Source organism: Acanthaster planci, linkage group LG06 (genome assembly GCF_054643075.1).
Source record: "Acanthaster planci isolate LZ-2023a linkage group LG06, COTS_SCS, whole genome shotgun sequence".
Lineage (NCBI taxonomy): Eukaryota > Metazoa > Echinodermata > Asteroidea > Valvatida > Acanthasteridae > Acanthaster > Acanthaster planci.
This window is the reverse complement of record NC_141782.1, coordinates 15,797,416-15,816,773: the sequence shown is the minus strand read 5'-3', so window position 1 is coordinate 15,816,773 and position 19,358 is coordinate 15,797,416. Positions and strand designations below refer to the sequence as shown.

The window sequence follows — 19,358 nt, the reverse complement described above, 5'->3', positions numbered from 1 at the left end:
CACCATGTATTCATCTCTTCTTTGAGTATGTGTGGTTCTGAGAAGAACCGGGGAATAACTCGACGTTTCGAACAGTGTACTCTGTCCGTCTTCAGGAGACTGCAGGATTCTAACTGGGAGTGGAGGTTATATGGTGTAGAGAGGGATCCAGATGTAGGGATTAGCTCGGTGAGGCGTTAAGGCGGGAACAGTGATGGCGGGAACAATGGATGCTGCACTGGATCCTGGGGCTGCATGCCCTGTGTGTGTGTTTACCGGAGCGTGTCAGTTGGAGTTGGCAGTGGGAGAGTGAATAGCTGGGTGCCAAGGGGTATAGAAGACCCATAGGCTGACTGAGGGGGAAACCTAACTAGGGAGTCCTAGGGTATAGGAGACCCATTGGACTGGGATGTGAGGATGGGGCGCCAGATATCGCTGATGTTGAAGCCGATGTCTTGGGGAACTGTGTCGTGCTTGATGATTTCCATGGCTTCTCTAATGCGGCGGGGATACCATCGTTCGATGCTGGTGATAAGTTCAGCTTGGCTCCAGTTGATTTGATGGTCTTCAGTGTGAGAGTGCTTAATTATTGATGACTTTTCCAGCTCTCCCTTCCTACCATGGGCTTTGTGTTCGTTGATTCGGGTAGGGAGGTCCCTGCCCGTCTCGCCGATGTACACTTTGCCGCATTGGCAAGGAATTCTGTACACCCCCGGTCTGCGCTGGGGGTCCTGTCGGTCCTTGTGCGAAGTAAGCAGGTGATGCAACTGGAGTGGGGCTGTGTGAAAAACTTTAATACCGTGCTTGTGGAGAATCCGCTGGATGTGGTGGGAGGTGTTGCCTAAGTAGGGGAGGGTAATGGAACTAGGGGCCCTAACTAGTTGGCTAGTTACCTTATTTGAAGTGAAGATGTAGGTATCACAATGGCTGCAGCCGTCTTTGTAGTTACACACTCAAATTTTGCTTGAAGTTTCAAAGCCCTAAATACTCAACACTTCAATCAAAATATGATTTCGTTCCAGTAACACTGACAAACATCATTGTGGCTCAAATTCCTTTGAAAGTTAACAAACTGAAATTGCTGAGAAACTACTTGCTCATAATTCGAGGCCATGCAGATGAACAACAATGCCGGCACTTATTGATTTTCTCGATTTGTCTTAGCTTCCTTTTATCGCTTACAGCTCGCAAGCTCGGGATGAAAATGGAGTGGAAGTACTGGAAATGTGGTGCGCATTTCTCTCCCCATCATATGAGTGGTATATGAGTGGAGTGGTATATGAACGCTTGAATTGGATCTGGAATCATTTTGGAAATGTGGACTACCTTCTTTACTTGAGCACTCTTTGGGGGAAAGTTGTGGCTGCAGGGCTCGAATTTCGTGAAAAAAAAACACAGGCCAAAAGTTCTAGTAACTGAAGAGTGTTACTGGACCTTGAATAATTATACAAGATCTGTGTCAGAAATAAGACAAAAATCCATGGTCTATGTGAAAATGACAAAATCTGGTTTACCTGTACCAAATAGCAGTTGTTAAGTTTACTTTTGGGTCTTGTTCTCATCCACACGCTAAATAAATTCTGAGTATGATTTTGTCGTGAAATATTTCATGCATGGTGCGTACAGCCTCTATGCAGCAGGCATGTCATGTATTGACCTCATCCCCATGGTGTCAAGCAGCCTACCCATGGCTTTGTTAAAATCTCTTGTGAGAGATACCAAATCCCATTAGTTGACACACGTTTTTCAGCACATACGTTTATACGCAGTTAGACAGATCCCAATATCAGGCTTGTGCGTGTGATAGCATGCCATTAAAAAGTGCCAGAATAGCCTGGATAAGAAAAATTACACAACGGGCAAGTGAGTTTTCAATGCCACTTGTTGACAAGTGGTTAAAAAAATAATGCTGAGGCCTGCTAATTGTTAGAAAGTTGGACTAGTGAAATTATAAACTGCCCTGATCGACGCCGAAACACTCCACTCGGCCAAGGTCCAGTGGGTATGTTAAATGCTGAAATCGTACCTCTAAGCAAAGTGTTTGCATTCACTTTGGAGTTGTGGATCAGTATTCGTTATCACCACGTCTGGGTCACCGTAACACGCAGCCTTCATAATTGTAGTTGATTACTAAAAAGATATTGTCTATTAAAGGTGGTACAGACCAAAAATGTGACACATAAATTCTGAAGTATAGCCTGAAATGTCCTAATTCAGCAAGAACTGTCGAGGGGTTAAACTCATTTTTTCAATTTTGTCACTTTTAATTAATAAACCAAGAATTTGAGGAAATCAAAGGATGTTTTGTATTTCCATGGGCTGTGTGATGATAGATGTGCCCCTTGAAAGGTTAGAGAGCTTCTGTCAAACACACAAACCATGCCTTCAAAACTCATTCTAAATTTCAAATTGCCTCAGCTACTTTATTTCGAAACTAAAATAGCCATCATTAAAACACAGACTATAACCCAAATGGAAAACCAATTCGAAAACAATTATATAAACCTAAGAAGATCCAATCTGAGGAATTCGTCAAGCAAAACAATGATTTCAACAAGAAGAAAAAAAAACATTGTTGGCCAATACTCACTGGCTCCCCTTAACGATGGTTTTTAGACAAATGGCGACTTTTATAATTATCCAGTCTGGAAAATAAGGCCCTTGAATTAATTTCTGAAATTAGACAATGACAAAATCATGGTTATTTTCGGTTAGCGGTGTTTTCCGTTACATATACACCTTATTGTCCTCCATTGTTAATTACAGCTTGAAAGTGAAACAACTTGTAGCAAGCCATAGTTAGTAACCGTCGTTAGCGTAAGAACAAAACTCATGCACCTCAAAATTTAAATGTCAGAACTTTAAAACAGAACTTGTTGAAATCTTGTTTACGGTAAATAAAATCCCTAAACAATCAATAAATAATGCAGGGCAACAATCAATAAATAAAACAAAACCAGAAGGCTACATCATATTATGACATCAATAACTTTTCATTCCTAATAGCAGAATACAGCGGAGCTGTCCTAAATGAAAGTTTTTAATTCAAATGTGAAGAAATATTGAAGAAATATATGAAGAAATTATCAAGATATTTGAAGTGGGATCGCCTTCAGATCGGGTATTAGTTGCATCTATTCTCCTAAGTCGATCTTAAACGCACGTTTAAGACACGTGAAGTACATATTTATTCCCTTAATATTGCATGTTGAGTACGTTGGGCCCAGATTGTTTGATAATAAATGATATTACTGCTTATTTTTTTTACCAGGGCAAACTGTCCATTTCATAGAGTGTAGTAAATTTCTGTGTACTTATATACGAAGTCAGGGGGTCATACTATCCGGACTTTGTAACGGACAGATCTTTGTGTGCTCAAAATAAGCAGAATGTAAAAAGGTCGGTTGGTCAGAACATGAGCAAAAAGCACTTGGAGGATTGCCTCCAAGAAGGATAGATCGGAAAATACAATGCATTCAACACGGAGAGGCCCCTTTTCACATGTACGTACCAGAATGACAAACCACTCCTGCATCCTCACTATGGTCACAGTTGTCCTCTCCCCAACCTCTGTTTATACAGACTTCCAGTCTAGATTCACGTCCTGTACAGGCCACATCGTCCAGCAGAATCCGCCCTGTACCTTCCCCGAACCTGGCTTCACTGACAGCTTGCGTGGCACCTGCAAATCCGAGCTGCCTGCAGACGACGTTAGCATCGCTGATATCCCATTCATCATCACAGACAGTGCCCCATTCACCTTGGTAGTAAACTTCCACACGCCCTTCGTTGTAATGGTTACTGCCAGCAAGACGCACGGTCACACCAGGCTCTGAGAAACCCACAAAAAGTTTCATTTAAAAAAAATATTCTCTCCTTAATTTAATAACAATGTGAGATTAATGAACAAGTGTAGTGTATCCAGCAGCAGGACATGATACAATAGAGGAGGCCACTGCCATGCCACGTGTTTCCCTGTGGCTACAATTTTTCGCTGCTTCTTGAACACTCCCGACTTGTTTTAGGCATGTAAATGCATCAGCAAGCGGCATATCACCGATACAAAATCAAAGCGTTTTTGTGCGTGCTATAACCCGACAGGTTATATGAATCGACACAAGAGGATGACTTGAGACAAAGTTGTACTGTAGTTGATGTGGTTTATTCGGCTGGCTCGATGTGCGGCTCTCTGCCCAATTGCCAGAACTCATAGGGATTTTATACATTTGCTGGACATTCCATTTTTCATCCATCATACAAGTTTCCTTGCCGTATTAGGTATTAGCTACTAGTCTTTGAATATTAATACAGCGTGCATGAATATGTTTGGTTCATTTGGATTTGAGGGTAGGGTTAGTCAAATTAATGAACACTGACTTTTCCTTATAAGGCCAGTGGGCTGCCTCATGACCCATCCGGTCCAGCCCTGCTTTCCTCCCCAAGGGCCTTGTGGTTCAACTAGTCATTCCTTAAGTGAGGCTCATTACTTGGAAAGTGGTTCTACTGTTGAAGGTCAATCCGTGCATTGAACTTAGGTAGCAATACAACATGTGCTATTGTAACATGGTGATAGTGCTTTGCTTGTTGTGCCTAAAGGAAAACGACTTCTGTTGCGTACGCTGCAGTATAGTTTTTCATGAGCTGAGCCTTCAGACGTTTTTATGGTAACTCCTTTCGATTTTGTAGGCACAAATTAAACATACAACACTTTTTTCATTGACGATGTAATGTCAAATGATACAATATGACCATTGGGGAAATGAAAGTGGCAAATGTGTGTGTTCTCCTTTTAATATTCCAGCACGTGTTTTTCATCATGCCTTACTAGCATATAAAAACAGCAAACACTGTAGGCATTTCATCTTAAGTTTTAATTCTTGGGGGTAACCTTTTTATCCTAACTTTTTATGTATGTCCGATCTCTGTAATTTTTAATTATGACATATAATTTAGTTATATGTTAGAAATAAGGTTGTCAAGTTCGCATGCATAGAACAGGGTCTCTCATGCAATACACCACCTGTCTACAAAGCCAATATTGGTCATGTTTCTTGAAACAACTTGCCTCCAAACCTTCACCTACCTTCATCTGGCAGACAGACTACACCAGCATCTTCACTATGGCCACAGTTCTCAACTTCCCATCCTGGATTTGGGCAATGTGCAAGTCTGCTCTCTGTGCCAGCACAAGCAACATCATCCAGGAAGATCGGGCCGGTGCCTTCAAAACAAATATGTTTGTAATGGTTTTCATCGATACCTTCACTTTCGTCTCAGGCACAAATCATTACTAGATCTTTTAAAGAACTTCCTTGGTAACCGTCTTGCATATTTATCCCAAACACAAGCCCTTGCTCACATTAAAATTTGAGAAAAATCTGACGCTTAACAATTTACAGCCTTAATAAAATCTCTTGTGTCACATTATCTGCTCCTAGTGTTCAAGTGTATCACCAGGGAACTTAAGGCTAGGCAATTTTTATATGTCCAAAGGTGCACTGGCCTCTCCAGAAATGCCCACCAAACAGTTATAGTCCCATCTGATATATAAGTGGGCAATAGCTCCAGGAGTACAATAAGTAACATTGACAGAGTGCTAAATTCATCACCTCTCTCTAGGTGCTGGACATAGCAAACACCAATGACAGTCCAAGTTTCTCAAGGCAGAATGATAGTTTTCGTTGCATAAGCAGCTAGCCCTTGCATTTTTAAAGGCATTGGCGTGCATTATTTGCTTCGGCATGGTTCCCCGATGAGCTAAATATCGTTCCTGTATATACTGCGATGAAAATTTAAATTCAATCCGTCATCAGTGTACCTTCACCAAACTGAGCATCGCTTGCAGCTCTTGCAGCCCCGTTAGTGAAGCCCAGCTGTCTACACACCACACTGGCATCGTCAATGTCCCAGTCGTCATCGCAAACGGTCCCCCAGACGCCGTTGTGGTACACCTCGACTCGCCCCACATTGGGGTCCGGGCCAACTAGTCGTACGTTATTCACATCTGCTGACAAATCAGACCAGAAACAGCTCTCTCATTCATGTCAGCTTGTTTAGCACATGAATTAACATACAGTACACAATTGATAAAGAATACCAAGGTCCTCGACTAAGTGAAACAAAGACAAACCATTTCCCGAGCCAATAACTGTTGGAGAAAAAAATGGTACCTTATCTAAATCTCAAAGATTATACATCCCATTTGCAGTTTTGACATTTCTTGTTGTAATTATTGTGCTGGAAAGCCGAAACTGGGTGTCGATACTTGCGTTGACCATGTTCAAGCCCATTCATTTGGGCAAAATTGTCCGATATAGCGCTGATACGAGGCGGAAAATTTACAGGCCATAAACCTCTGGATTTCCACTTCATCGGTTTTGTCTTTTTTTCTTCAAGAAAAAAAGCTCGCTTTCAAAACCTATGAACTAACTTTCTTCCCCCAATCCCCGATTCCACTAAAGCCCAATTCTCCATTAGTGGTTCGTCCGAAATTACTCCTGTACTTTTCCTCAGCTCCTCAATAAGATATCAACGATCAGCAGTGCAAACACAAACAAGCAACGCAATTCACCACACAGGCAGTTGTTCGTACTAAAACCATCATGCCCACAAGTTGTACACTAAATTACTGTTACAAGCTAGACGACATGCGACCAGAACCCATGGAGCAACTGATATGTTCAGACCCCTGATAATAAAGCATATTTTATTCCCCAGAAACCATTTGTCACTGCTGAAATGTTGAATCCCTAGATGATCTTCACAGTGAGGTGCATGCCTACCTACAGTCTGCAAACAGAGATAGTTTATCTCTGCTAAGATTATGCACTGAGGTTGGCCTTGAAGGAGATTCAACGACGACCCCTGCCCTTCTCCAGCATGTTTGGAGATACCTAAGCAGTGATGAGGTGGAAGTAGATGAAGGTCTGTCCGTACTGCAAAAGATGCTGCAAGCACTGACGACAACCCGAACCACTGAAATATTGGGAACTGTTAAGCCAGTGGAAACACGAGATTGTAGCAAGAAGAATGTTTCCACACCCAGCGTAGATGTGACGACTGAGCCAGTCTTCCATCAGAAATTTACGATCTTCGGCTAAATTGGATATACGAGATAGAAACACAAGATCACATTTCTGTCTCTCATGCATCAGATAGTGGCATGCCCGTCAGGGGCTACAATTAGGAGGGAAAGGTGGTTGAACCAGTTACTCGTGTGATAAGCCCCGCCTCGCTCGTGCATAGTAACCTGTAGGGCAAGCCAACGCCTTTATCTTCTGAACCTCTGTCGAGCTTAGGGCCCTCATTATAGGGAGAGCAACGCAACGGCACTGTATTACCAGCTATCCAGAGCACGGCAAGAAGTTGAAGAGAACCCCTGGAGTTCCTTATCAGATGCGCAGACTTGCAGCAGAAGGTCTGGCTTGTTTCCTCGGAACTGACTGCAGGCAGGTATGAAGCTGAACAGTAAGGGCAATGTTTCTCCATTCCCTACAGACAGGATTCCGCTGCGAAGGAGCACGATTTGTATCCCAGGACTAAAACATGACAAACAAGAAGCTTCCTGAGAGTCTCAACGTAGCAACCAATCATGAGGCAGAACTCCTCCAAAGACGAATGGATCACAACCTTTGACTGTTTACAAACAGCATCACCAACAACTGGATGAACCTAGACCAACCGAAACCTAGGCAAAACCTCACAAAACTAAGTCCTTCAGCCGATGAAAAGTATAAAGGGAATCGAAAACCCAAGTCGCTTCACTCGCCAGTACTCTTCAAGCAAAGAGAGATAGTCCCATCAACAAGCCGAGTATACCACGTCCTCGGGGTGTAGCTTAAAGATTGGGATGTAAAGAGCAAGTGGTTGGTAACCAGTGCTCCCACTGCTTTCGTCGTGGCGTGTTAGATCATTTCATCCCTGATTGTCCCCATTAACCACCCCAGTTAGGAGTCCCAGCGGCAAAAATGAGTAACAACGTAAGGCTACGGCAAAGGTGTGTGCCCATCACACCCCACAACAGTACCAGTGGGTGAGCTTATTCATTGGGAAATGGTGCATAGAGACATATTGTTTGAAGGGGCAGCAAACGAAGGCCCGTGGACGCTGGGTCATAGATCTCCCTTCCCTCTCGCTCATGGTTCAAGAAATACCTACCAAAGGTGCCCTCTCTCCCCATCCATCATCAGCTAAATGTGAGGGCTGTCAATTCGACTCCAATCCCATTTGATGAATGGGTTGCAGTGGGTTTTGATCTCACAATAACATGGAGATGAAGACCAATCTAGCCCTTTGCAGGTACCAATGCTGGTAACGACAGGTGACACGGATGAATCAGTTATTGGAATTAACGTCATTAAGCAAATGCCAAAGACAGTCATTGGGTATTCTGGAGGCAAAGTTCTCTAAGATGAAATCTGCAGCAATCAGAGTACTAGGCAATCTTATTCGTGGCACTGACTCCAAGACAGATTGCGTGTGAACCGTGAGGATGGAGAAGAGAAATTTACTTATACCAAAAAGGAACAATCAAGGCGGTGGTGTGTAAGGTGAGGGCAGGGCCGTTCCATGAAGACACATAAATTCTGTTTAAACCAAATATTGAGACACCTTGGCCAGAGGATGCAAAGACAGGCAACTGTCTGGTGACAGTGAAGGATCGGAGGGGACATCAGCATGTATTTACATTCCAGTCACTATAAACCGCACTGGTGATTAAATTCTCCTTTGGGGCCGCACTGTACTTGGCATGTTGCAGCAGATCAGATCAGTAGTGATTTCTTAGGCCTTCAATGATGGCCTCTATTGTATCTAGTACACGTTGGGCAAATCAAATTTAAAGTCTTGAGAAGTTTCAAGCACTTACTAAATAACTTTTACGTTAAAAATGAAAAAAAGAATTACTTGAATGCCCAGTGCAAATAGACATTTACATAAAATTCCTTTTAAAGGTGTCAGAAACAGTACCCCGGTGTAGGAATTTGAGTTTCTCAGGCATTCGTTATTAAGCATTATCCAGTCTGTGTATAGACATCAATGGCCCTCACAGGTTGCAATATGTCCATCTGTTAATCCATGTAAACAGGAATGAGAATTACGTCCAGTGTTCTGAATCAAATTCAGACTGGTTTATATGTGGTCATGCAAGTCATGGCAAATGTATGACCATAAGGGAAAGACGGAAAATGAGACTGGTTCCCCTAAGTGTGTTTGCCTACTCCACTGTATATGTTTGATTTTTATCATGCCTTGTTTGCGTAAAAACAACAAAAACTAAAAAGAGAACTTTTTCCTCTGCCGTAAATTCTTTCAGGACACCTTCCCTCTATCCAGGAATCATACCCTCATACACCCAGGTGAGCATGATGTGTGCCAAAGTCGTACTCTCCACGCTTTGCAACAGACAGTTTTGCGCTCGAAATATGCAATGTAAAAATTCATGAACTAAGTACATCAGCAAAGTACTTGGAGAGTGAGGGATTGCCTTCAACAAGGACAAAGAGTGATACCAGAAAATAATGCAATAATGCATTCACAGAAAAGCCCTTTTCCCCAACCCAACATGAGAAAGGTTGGTATCTTCCTCATTGAATACCGTATTTATGTTGCGGTTTTCATATCTGTCAGCAGCATGTCAAGTGGCATAATGCTAAAAACCACAATCTTCTTCATATACATACCAAAACTGAGGCAAACCACTCCTGCGTCTTCATAATGAAAACAGTTTTCCACTCCCCATCCACTGTTCGGACAGTCTTCCAGTCTAGATTCATCTCCTGTACAGGCCACATCGTCCAGCAGAATCTGTCCTGTACCTTGCCCGAACTCAGCTTCACTGACGGCTCGTGCGGCACCCGCGAACCCAAGCTGCCTGCAGACGACGTTAGCATCGCTGATATCCCATTCATCATCACAGACGGTGCCCCATTGGCCTTGGTAGTACACCTCCACGCGTCCTTCGTTGTCATTCTCACCACCAACAAGCCGCACCGTGACTGGTTTTGAGAACAAAAGTAAAGGTTTGAATTTGTGATCTTTCAGTCTTTCAAAAATCAAACACCAATTAAGCGCAAAAGAATATATTCCAGATTTCCACACCCAGGTGGGTAGTCGGATCGGGTGCAGATGTGTGTGAAAAGTGCGGTATCTAAAAACGCCGGCTGATCAGTACATGGGAATGGTACTTAGGGGATAACGGATTACCTTAAACAAGGAATGATACAAGAACACAATGCGTTCAACAAGGAAAAGCCCTTTTACTCAGCCCACTATATTTTTGCCGTTTTCATGTCTCTCAATAGCATGCTATATCGACTGAACTTCAGTTTTTATAGAGCCTAGTGGATAACGTCTCCACGCATAAGCTGCAATTCTGGGTGAAACATGTACTTACTAGAACCATGGCAAACCACTCCTGCATCCTCACTATGGTCACAGTTTTCCACTCCCCAGCCTCTGTTTGCACAGAGTTCCAGTCTAGATTCACGTCCTGAACAGGCCACATCGTCCAGCAGAATCTGTCCCGTACCTTCCCCGAACCCGGCTTCACTGACGGCACGTGTTGCCCTCGCAAATCCGAGTTGCCTGCAGACGACGTCCGCATCGCTGATATCCCATTCATCATCACAGACGGTGCCCCATTGGCCTTGGTAGTAGACCTCCACACGCCCCTCGTTGTAATGGTTACTGCCAGCAAGACGCACGGTCACATCAGGCTCTGAGAATGCCAAAGAAATGTTGCAGTTGTGTTTGTTTTTCAGTATTCTCTCAGTTTGATATCAGTGTGAGATTTAATAAGCAACTGTTTCCAGCAACAGAACATGATACAATTGAGGAGTTCAGAAACACTGTCATATGTTTCCCAGTGGCCATAATGTTTGGCCTTTTTGGCCACTATCAACCTGTTGTATAAATGACTCATCAGAGATCTCACTGATACATAACCAAAGAGTGTTTTGTGTTTCGCTTGTGCCAGAAAAGGGGAGCAACTTTTTGTTCCATGTAAACTCGAACCAGAATTATAGCTAACGTTCTGAATCATATCAACTCTCCCTGTGTTAGGGTCCGGGCCAACCGGTCTAACAACTCCCTCATCTATTGACAAATCACACCGAAATTATTTATAAAGCGCAAATTTCATACAGATGTATGCATTGTACAATGAGGACAATGGCATACGAGGCCTTAGGGCGCCTCAGGCAGCAGCCAAACAACCCATATTCACTTAGATAAGAGACAATGAGAAGCATTTATTACAGTTGTAGAGGAAGGAGGAAAACCCCAGAGAAGAAAGTTCTGGGTAAATCTTATGGAATCAGGTACAGATTGAAAAGCAGATCCACATGTGGACCGAGCCGAGAATTCAACCCAGGCTGCAGAGGCGAAAGGAGAGGAGACAACCTCATGCGCCAACCCGACTCCCCAAACTTTAGCGGAATACAACTGTTGCGGCGGACAGTCAAAAGTGGTTTTCAATATTTGCGTCCGCCATCAAGCCTAAGCTTTCAGGCAAAACTGTCCAAGATAGCAGTGCCACCAGGCAAACACTTTCCAGACCCTAAACCTCTGCAGTTTCCACAACCCGTTTTAGTATGTAGACCATATGGGCTTCGCTTCCAAAATCCTAGACTCCACGAAAACATGAAAACTTGCCCGGAATTACTCCAAAACTCGACTCCTCTGCTCAATAAGATAAGATATTAGCGATTAATAGTACAAGAATCCAAACAAACAACGCAACTCGCTATAATCGAAATGAAACTAAAGAAAATTTTCACTCACAACAGAGTGTTCATTCATCTGAAAAGCAATCGTTTATCCTTTATTTTATCAAACTGAGCATAAAATTCATTTTCCGCTCTAAACATTTTATTAAACCAATACAGAGCAATAAAATCTCCTAATTTGCGCTAAATAATCTGGAAAGAAGTTATGAATGAACATGAACACAACCGAATTCTTAGTCCAAATACACGGATGTCGTCTTATTCGTAGTCATGTTACCTTCTGATAAGGAAGCAGACACTCTGCTTCAAAACTTCGGGAAGTAAGCAATTGGCATCTTAGTTATAGCAAATTAGTAATCTACTGTGTATTAGTATTTTCTTATCCAAACTTAAAGGACCAAAAGTTGAAGATAAGTTTCTATTCTTTCAATCTTTATTTTTACGGTCTTCTTTTAATTTTTTTTTCAAATTGGGCCTATGGGGTATGAGCGCAAGGAACCAGACGCAACCATTTTGAATTTCCCCAACTCTGTTTTTAGTACAGTAAATGCAATTTAATGCACATGGAATGTACAAGAACAGTTGATGTTAAGGGTTGAGAAAAAATTTATACCGTAATATTTCAGACATTTTTATAATCAGAAAGGTGACCAAATGTGCCGAACTGTTACCCAAATATATGGTAAGTGCATAGAAAATGATTGATAGAAAATTTTGCGACACAAAAGTTTATCCAAATATAACTTCAAGAAAATAGCCCGACGGCATTTTCGGAATTTCACCTAGCCAGTTAAGCCATATGGGTCTGGCGATGGTCTTATGTGGTCTTATTTAGCTGTCTTAACTACAATATTGCACCTATGCAAGATTTTCACAACCTCTACCTGCACAAACAAATTGTTGAGGCAAACAAATTTGTGTCTAGGCAAGGCAGGGTATACTCATTTTTTTTAATGCATGCTTTCGTGTTCCATTCTCCACACAGTGCTTAGGCATCATTTCAAAATCCTGTTGACTATAGGAAAGGGCCATCTGACCGCTAACAGTGACTTGTGCTGAGTGAATAATGGAGGGGGCGTTGCTTCACTGAAACCACATAGCCTTGGAAGTAATGCAATAAAAAGACATTTATCAGTTGGAATTGGACACTTGAGAACACTTAACCTGAGAGCCAACCGTTAATAAATGTATGGGTCGGACCGTTTTGTCCGACAGCTACCCGATAAGAATTTTGAAATGGTGCCTTATCCCTCTATAGCAAGGTTGCTTATTTGCTTGCAGGAACCGTGTTCTTTTCGTTCTTTTGTTTTTTTTATTAGAAAAAGAAAAACAAAATTTAAAAAAAAAACAATCGTTTAGAAATGTATAATCATGCAACACGGTATGACGAGATGATGGCTGGAATTGCAATAAAATGACCGCGATCGATTTCGCACGGAACAGCATGTCGTGTCTAATCCGCTTCGAAATGGATCTCCTGATCTATACGGCTACCCGTACCGTCAACCGCGTCTCCACGCACGTGCATAATGTATTTCTATCAGAACGGAGACGTAGACCTAGTTCTAGCCAACAGATTTGAATGCAGTTTGCTGCTGTCTGGTTAGTCTTGGATTCAAGCTGATGAACATTTCTCCGTTATTAGCAACTAGTATATATATAATACGCCTGATCACCGCTGCAAGCCCCTAGCTTCCAAGCTAAGAGTGAAAACCACCTCCTTCCATGATGTTTCACGTGTGCATAATAATGCAAAAGCAACGTCAAACTATCTGTATATGGAAACGAAGTTAAAAGATTGCAATTTTTGGATCCTGGAGAGCACGTTACATGTATTTCAGATAAGTCAGAAAACTATTTTTTCTGGATTTTAATTTAAAACTGAATTTCGATTTTCAGTTTATTTTCTTGACCCACCCACCCCCAACTTCCAAAATTGCCGAAAATAAAAAAAAATTGAAAATTTGAGTGGCCCCCAATGGAGTCCATTTTTTGTGTCCGTGAAAGTGAAACGTGAGCAACACAATCTAAAAACGTGCTTATGGAAAGGCGCCATGAGTCTTTTATTGAATCGGCCGGGTTGATCCAGAACATAAGTAGACCTGAGACATAAGCGTATCCCATCACAATCCTGGACACTTCTTCCATCCCCACAAAAACCGGTTTATCTGGGGCATGATTACTGTTTGCATTTGTTCCCCCACTAAAGAAATATTTCGGCCTGTACCAATGGATTGATTGCAGGGAGAAAGTAATTCATATATGACTTACAACACGCTCACAGATGGGCTACTGTGAAGAGTGTAAGCATTCATGCTTTCAGAAGGGTGTACTGTTACTGAACATAATTAGTACCTGACTCCTGTCATCAAGACTTAAATATTATAAATTACCACTGTTTAGTGTTATTTACCGTAATCAAACCGGGAATGGCTGTGTTCTCAAGTAAGAAACTTGACACAGATGCTATTTATTGTTCTCTAAAGTTTCCACGACATCTGTTCATTGCTGTCATGGCCTGACGTTTTATGGCAATTTCAAACTTAGGAAAACACGGTGTCTCGCACACCCGATCCTTTGGGTGATTCGAAACCTGTAAGCGGAATCATGGTAGAATGATGCAGATGGCAGTGTCCTAAAAACGATCAATCCCTGGGTTAACGACATTCGCATCTAAATAAACTTAGTGACGAAAATTTCGCGTGCAGAGTGCAACTGCCTGCAGAGTGCAAGTTTTGCAAGTGCTATATCAGGACGAAATGACACGAGTGTATAATGTAATCACAACGATGTAAAGGGACTCGGGCACTCACCCCCAAAGTGCAGGAGGGGGTACAAATTAAGTGGATGGTGACAAGATATTAGGGGGTTGTCGACTGCTTTCCAAAAAAATACCAGATTTACCGCTGACTGACAGACTGAAATTTGCATCTGTGCAAGGCTCAGTTTGCAGAGCCTGGTTTTAGTTTAGCATGATTGCATGATACAGTGCGACCCAAAGAAACACAACAATACCAGAACAAAGGCTGAATTGAACCAAGTTGTGTGTTGAATGACCATGGTTTGTCAAAGACTTAGAGCTACATGCTTTCAAAGGATACTTTAATGGCTTTCCTTCAATCATTCTTCACCGATTTGGGAAAATGCATGTCGAAAATCCATTTGCGACACCCGCCTTAAGGAATGGTGTTTCTGGGATGGTGAGTAAATGGTCTTCATTTATAACATCTCCCGTCCTACAATTGATGAACCAATCCGAATAACTCATAATTAAGCAACATTGATCGCTCTTTACAAACAACACTACACCATTCTCCACCTTTATATCGAATTTCAGTGATCACCTTCTGATTATTCTCTTTGTCCCCGACTTAACTTTCCCGATTCCCTATTTTCATGTCTAATTACACAGAATGAGCTTAATGACTTTATCAGTAAAATTCAGAGTAAGAAGAGTATGAGTCAAGATGAACTTGACAAAAAAATCTTTTCATGAAGAATATTTCTCCTTTGAACATATTTTGAAAAAAAAATTAAATTGGTATTTTTTTGGATCTTTCTAAGGCGTTTGATACAACTGATCATGATATTGTAATTAGTAAACTTCACAGATATGGTGTCAAAGGTATTGCATTAGGGTGGTATTGCATTGGGGTGGTTTCAAGATTATTTAAAATTTAAAAAAAAGAAAACAATTCATTGTCTGGCACAGCAAAAAGTCTAATTACAAATCAATCACCCGTGGTGTACCTCGGGGCTCTGTCGTAGGGCCGATCATACTTCTTATTTATATTAACGACATTTTGTAGCTCGACTCAACTTCTGAAGTCCATCTTTATTTGCAGATGATAGCAACACATTCTACAGTGGTAAACACCTAATTGATGCTGCTGACTTGATAAATAGTGAGCTTAATAAAGTGTTCGAATAATTTGTTTGCTGCAAATTATCCTTGAATTTTAAGAAAACACATTTGATTACTTTTACTAACTGAGCAGTAGATAAAAATGTTAACATCCATAATAATTGAAAAGGTTTATTCCTTTAGATTTTTGAGTGTCATTGTTGATGACAAATTAAAATTAACATAGAATATGCCTTTCCAGAAAGCTCCTACACTTATTTAACGCAACCTTGGTGTTCTTATTGTATTCTCTTTGCTGGGGTCAGAGCCGATACAAGCCCCAGCTTCTGTCGGGCCTCCCATACTATTACAAAGAGTACCGTTAAAATTTTTCCCACATATATTCAAGTACATATAGTAATAAAAAATGAACCTGAACGTGAATATTCCTTTTAAGTGATTAATGTGCCAAATAGAATGCTACTGTCTTATTTGGTCTGAATAACGATGTTCGTTCCGTGGGACGTGTGGCCTGATTTTACAATAGCTATTTACTTTTGAGACAGTAGGGCGATGCATTGGTGAATGGTATTCATGCACATTTGGAACCATTTGGCCACTTGTTTAGCAACTGTTTGTGACATTACCCAGCTTACCATTGAGCAAAGAGTGTTTGCTGTGGCTTAACTGTCTTAACATAAGGACGTCCGTTGTTAATTCAACGGTTCTTCCTTTCTGTTTTACTTTGACGGAGGGTCGGTCTGTCAGGGTAAAAAAGATGGACAACAAACTACCGGTACTTTCTTTCCAAAGGAATTTATTCAGGTAATCACTTTTTTCTTATAGGAAATCCCGACAGGGTCAGCAGTATTAAAAATGGTATTTTTCTCGATGGGAACTAATAAGGGACATGTATGAGAAATGTGAGCCGTAGGCCTTACCATGGAAACCCTAATCAGCTTATTTCTTGTGTTTCAAAAGGTCATCTTGGATGTGATCATGGTGTCTTACCCTAAGGCATTACAAATAGACATACCATTTTCAAAACAATCGTGATTAGTTAAAGGAATTCCAAAAAACACCTCATGGCACTTTACTCCTACTTTATAGTAAACATAGTTATACCTCGCAACTTGGACCGATTAACCCTTTATAACAGAATCCTATTTGTTTTTCTAGGACACCCTGTACCTAAAGGGACGCATATAGGCCTAGGCTATTGCTGTTAGTTGTTCATGATGTCCAGAAAAAACCAAACCAAAGAAACCCAAGGCAAACAGCGTGTGGATATGGGAAACTGATGGGGGCAGCCAGGGGAATGGGAAATGAAGGATACACCCAGAGAAGATAATAATGCTGAAGGAATTCGAAACTGGACGTAAAGGTACGCTATATTAAAGAAACGTCGACTAGCATGAGCAATCGCGGGAGAATCTCAAGGACAGGACTTTCTCAAAAACTCGTCAACACTACTGACAGCTTCAGTTTTGCGCTCACATAAGAACAACATCTTCACCAGCTGCGCTTCCTTTAATGCTTAGTCACTGGCACACGAGCAGTGCGAGTGGATGTATTCGCTGGGCTGTACACGTTTGTTTTGCTTATATGTCTCTTGCAAGAAATAAATTGAACTGACGTAGTTTTGTTGACAAAAACAATTGTGGTGCGCAAACAGGCATTTATTCCTAAAAGATAGATGTATGTATCTCTATTAGAAACAGAAATATTTCTACTTTTGGATTGGCATGCAAGCCTGAAAGAATTAGAGATGCTTGTCTCAGAAAATAAGAAATATTTCTGTTAACTAGCCTACTTGGTAAGCCAAGAAATATATACACACATAATATTTGTCAGAAATTTAGATTTCCTTCGTTACGGAATGAAATGTTAGATTTGCACAGCATTTGCACAGCATACAGACGTGCTTTTCGCTGGTCGTTATAAAGACTTCAGCCTGAATGCAGAACAACTCGTTTGCCAATGTGGTACAAGTCAAGTCGTACGAGTCTGCAAATTTGGATTTTGAATAGAATTGGTCTGAGTCGATCATTATCGGCTGTAGCTCGATTCGAAAGGTCCTCCAAAGTAGATTTTAGTGGACTAAGCTCGGCTTGGACGCGACAGTGACAGCCTCGAGAACGACTCAGTCATGCGCAGTTTTTGACAGCAATTTGTGGGGAGCAGAATGTACATAGTGTTTGGGAAGACATCTGGCACACCCTTTCTCCAGGCAATGACAAATCCTGGCTTGGGGTAAGAGGTAAAACGGGGATTTTTTAACGACAGTCAAAATTTTTATCTGTTAAGGATCCCCCTAAAAAAAGGGGATAGTACTGTGTTTAAAGTGTGAGAGCTTTCGATTCTTCAGAAAGGCAATAGGTCTACAGGGGCACCTTAAATCCCCCCCACACACACACACGAAGCCAAAAATATCCATTTTCGCTGGCAAATGCGTCAATTGGGGAATCGCAATGGAAGAGGTCATCCTCTTTAGTCTTGCATGTTACAACAATATAGTAATTTTAAAAAATCTGAGTATTGTTTTAATATATACATATTTACACGAATTAAATCCCGCAAATGAATGTAAAAAACATCAAACATGACCCAGGGTACATTTTTATGGAAAATGCAGGACGCAGAAACTCGAGGAAAGTACAGTCAAAATACCAGGAAACGTCGTTGATCCTTTGGTGCGGGAGGACTTTGCTGGCAACCCACTTAAGAAAACCAACACTATCAACGGCTAGTATAGATATCAATGCTACATGTCCCCATTTCTAACACTTACCAGGTATGCCCCCATGTCCAAACACCACTGGAAGGATCAGCAAGAACAGCGTGAGAGTCTTCATTGTGTTGGAGGTCCTGTCTTCGCCAAATGATCAACACAAAAGTGACACTTTACACCAAGTTATGCTCGGAGTTTCTCTCTCCTAGTGCGCCCCAGAGAGCAACTGGCTATAGATCGGAGTTTCTGTCTGGTTTTAAACTATACCTCTTTGCTCGCTCAGGTCAACGATCGTGAACGCAGGCAACAGCCTTTAGCTGAAACATAAATCAATTTTCAGCGTATGTTTCAGCTCGACTTTTCAATTACGCATGCCCACTTCTGGAGGTTATTTGTTTGCATCAGTGGGTTGCTGAAATCGCACATCGGAAGCTGTAGTGTCCCATTCCATGAAATTATCCGGTGATGAGTATTAAAACTAGTCTCAAAATACGTTAGACTTGAATCCAGTCAGACTAACGTCAGTCTTTCCCCAGTGAGCCATCTGTTCACTGTACACAGTGCGCGGTCGTCGCGCTCAGCCACTCGCATAACTTCTTATAAAAGCGCCCTTTTTTAATAGCCGTACGTGTGTCACCAGTCAGTAAGTCAAACTTGACAAATAAGCCAATCACTGCAGACCCCCGTCGGTAATACATAGTTATTCATAATTGCATGTTAACAACATGAATATTCAGGCCTGTACGGAATTTACACCGATCAAAGTAGACAGAACTGGAATTTCCACCAATTAAAGAAGTCCGACTCGTTCATTATAATGGAGGTGTTAACGATGTAAAAACAAGCCTGACATTGGCTCCTGCTGATTGGCTGCTGCCTTTTTTGGTAGATGAGCTAATTTGCTGTTGACAAACGGTTGGCAGATTCGTCAAGTTGGCATTTTTCAACTTTCATTGTCACCCAGTGCACAGATTTTAGAGAAGGAAATGCGTCACACTAAGTCACAGCCAACGCAGTGCATTATGGGTAATTTCTGTCAGCCACCCGCGCTCATTCAATGCGGCGGTTGCCAATTTGA

At 41.7% G+C, this 19,358-nt stretch overlaps 1 protein-coding gene across 2 annotated transcripts; it reads right to left on the bottom strand.

The window, feature by feature from the left end:
* Positions 1 to 2,374: 2,374 nt before the first annotated feature.
* LOC147798880 (scavenger receptor cysteine-rich domain-containing group B protein-like) lies at positions 2,375 to 18,609 on the bottom strand. Of its 2 annotated transcripts, none has more exons than XM_087138059.1 (6): positions 18,341 to 18,609; positions 10,373 to 10,696; positions 9,660 to 9,974; positions 5,798 to 5,986; positions 5,063 to 5,200; positions 2,375 to 3,811 (listed from the first exon to the last, which is right to left on the bottom strand). In XM_087138059.1, exons 1-6 carry the CDS (start codon positions 18,402 to 18,404, stop codon positions 3,477 to 3,479), a joined length of 1,365 nt encoding a protein of 454 aa, XP_086994185.1. In that variant the 5' UTR covers positions 18,405 to 18,609; the 3' UTR covers positions 2,375 to 3,476. The 2 variants fall into 2 exon arrangements, with proteins under 2 accessions (XP_086994185.1, XP_086994186.1); XM_087138060.1 differs by having other exon boundaries at positions 5,798 to 5,983; positions 18,341 to 18,581.
* Between the last annotated feature and the right edge of the window lie 749 nt (positions 18,610 to 19,358).

What these genes read in the sequence shown, in the direction of transcription:
- LOC147798880 (XM_087138059.1), bottom strand. Translation starts at nt 18,404, where the DNA reads ATGAAGACTCTCACGCTGTTCTTGCTGATCCTTCCAGTGGTGTTTGGA. An exon ending in CGATGCTCAGTTTGGTGAAG is followed by an intron (nt 5,201 to 5,797) that starts GTACACTGATGA and finishes TTTGTTTTGAAG; the next exon opens with GCACCGGCCCGATCTTCCTG. An exon ending in AGTCTGTCTGCCAGATGAAG is followed by an intron (nt 3,812 to 5,062) that starts GTAGGTGAAGGT and finishes TGGGTTTCTCAG; the next exon opens with AGCCTGGTGTGACCGTGCGT.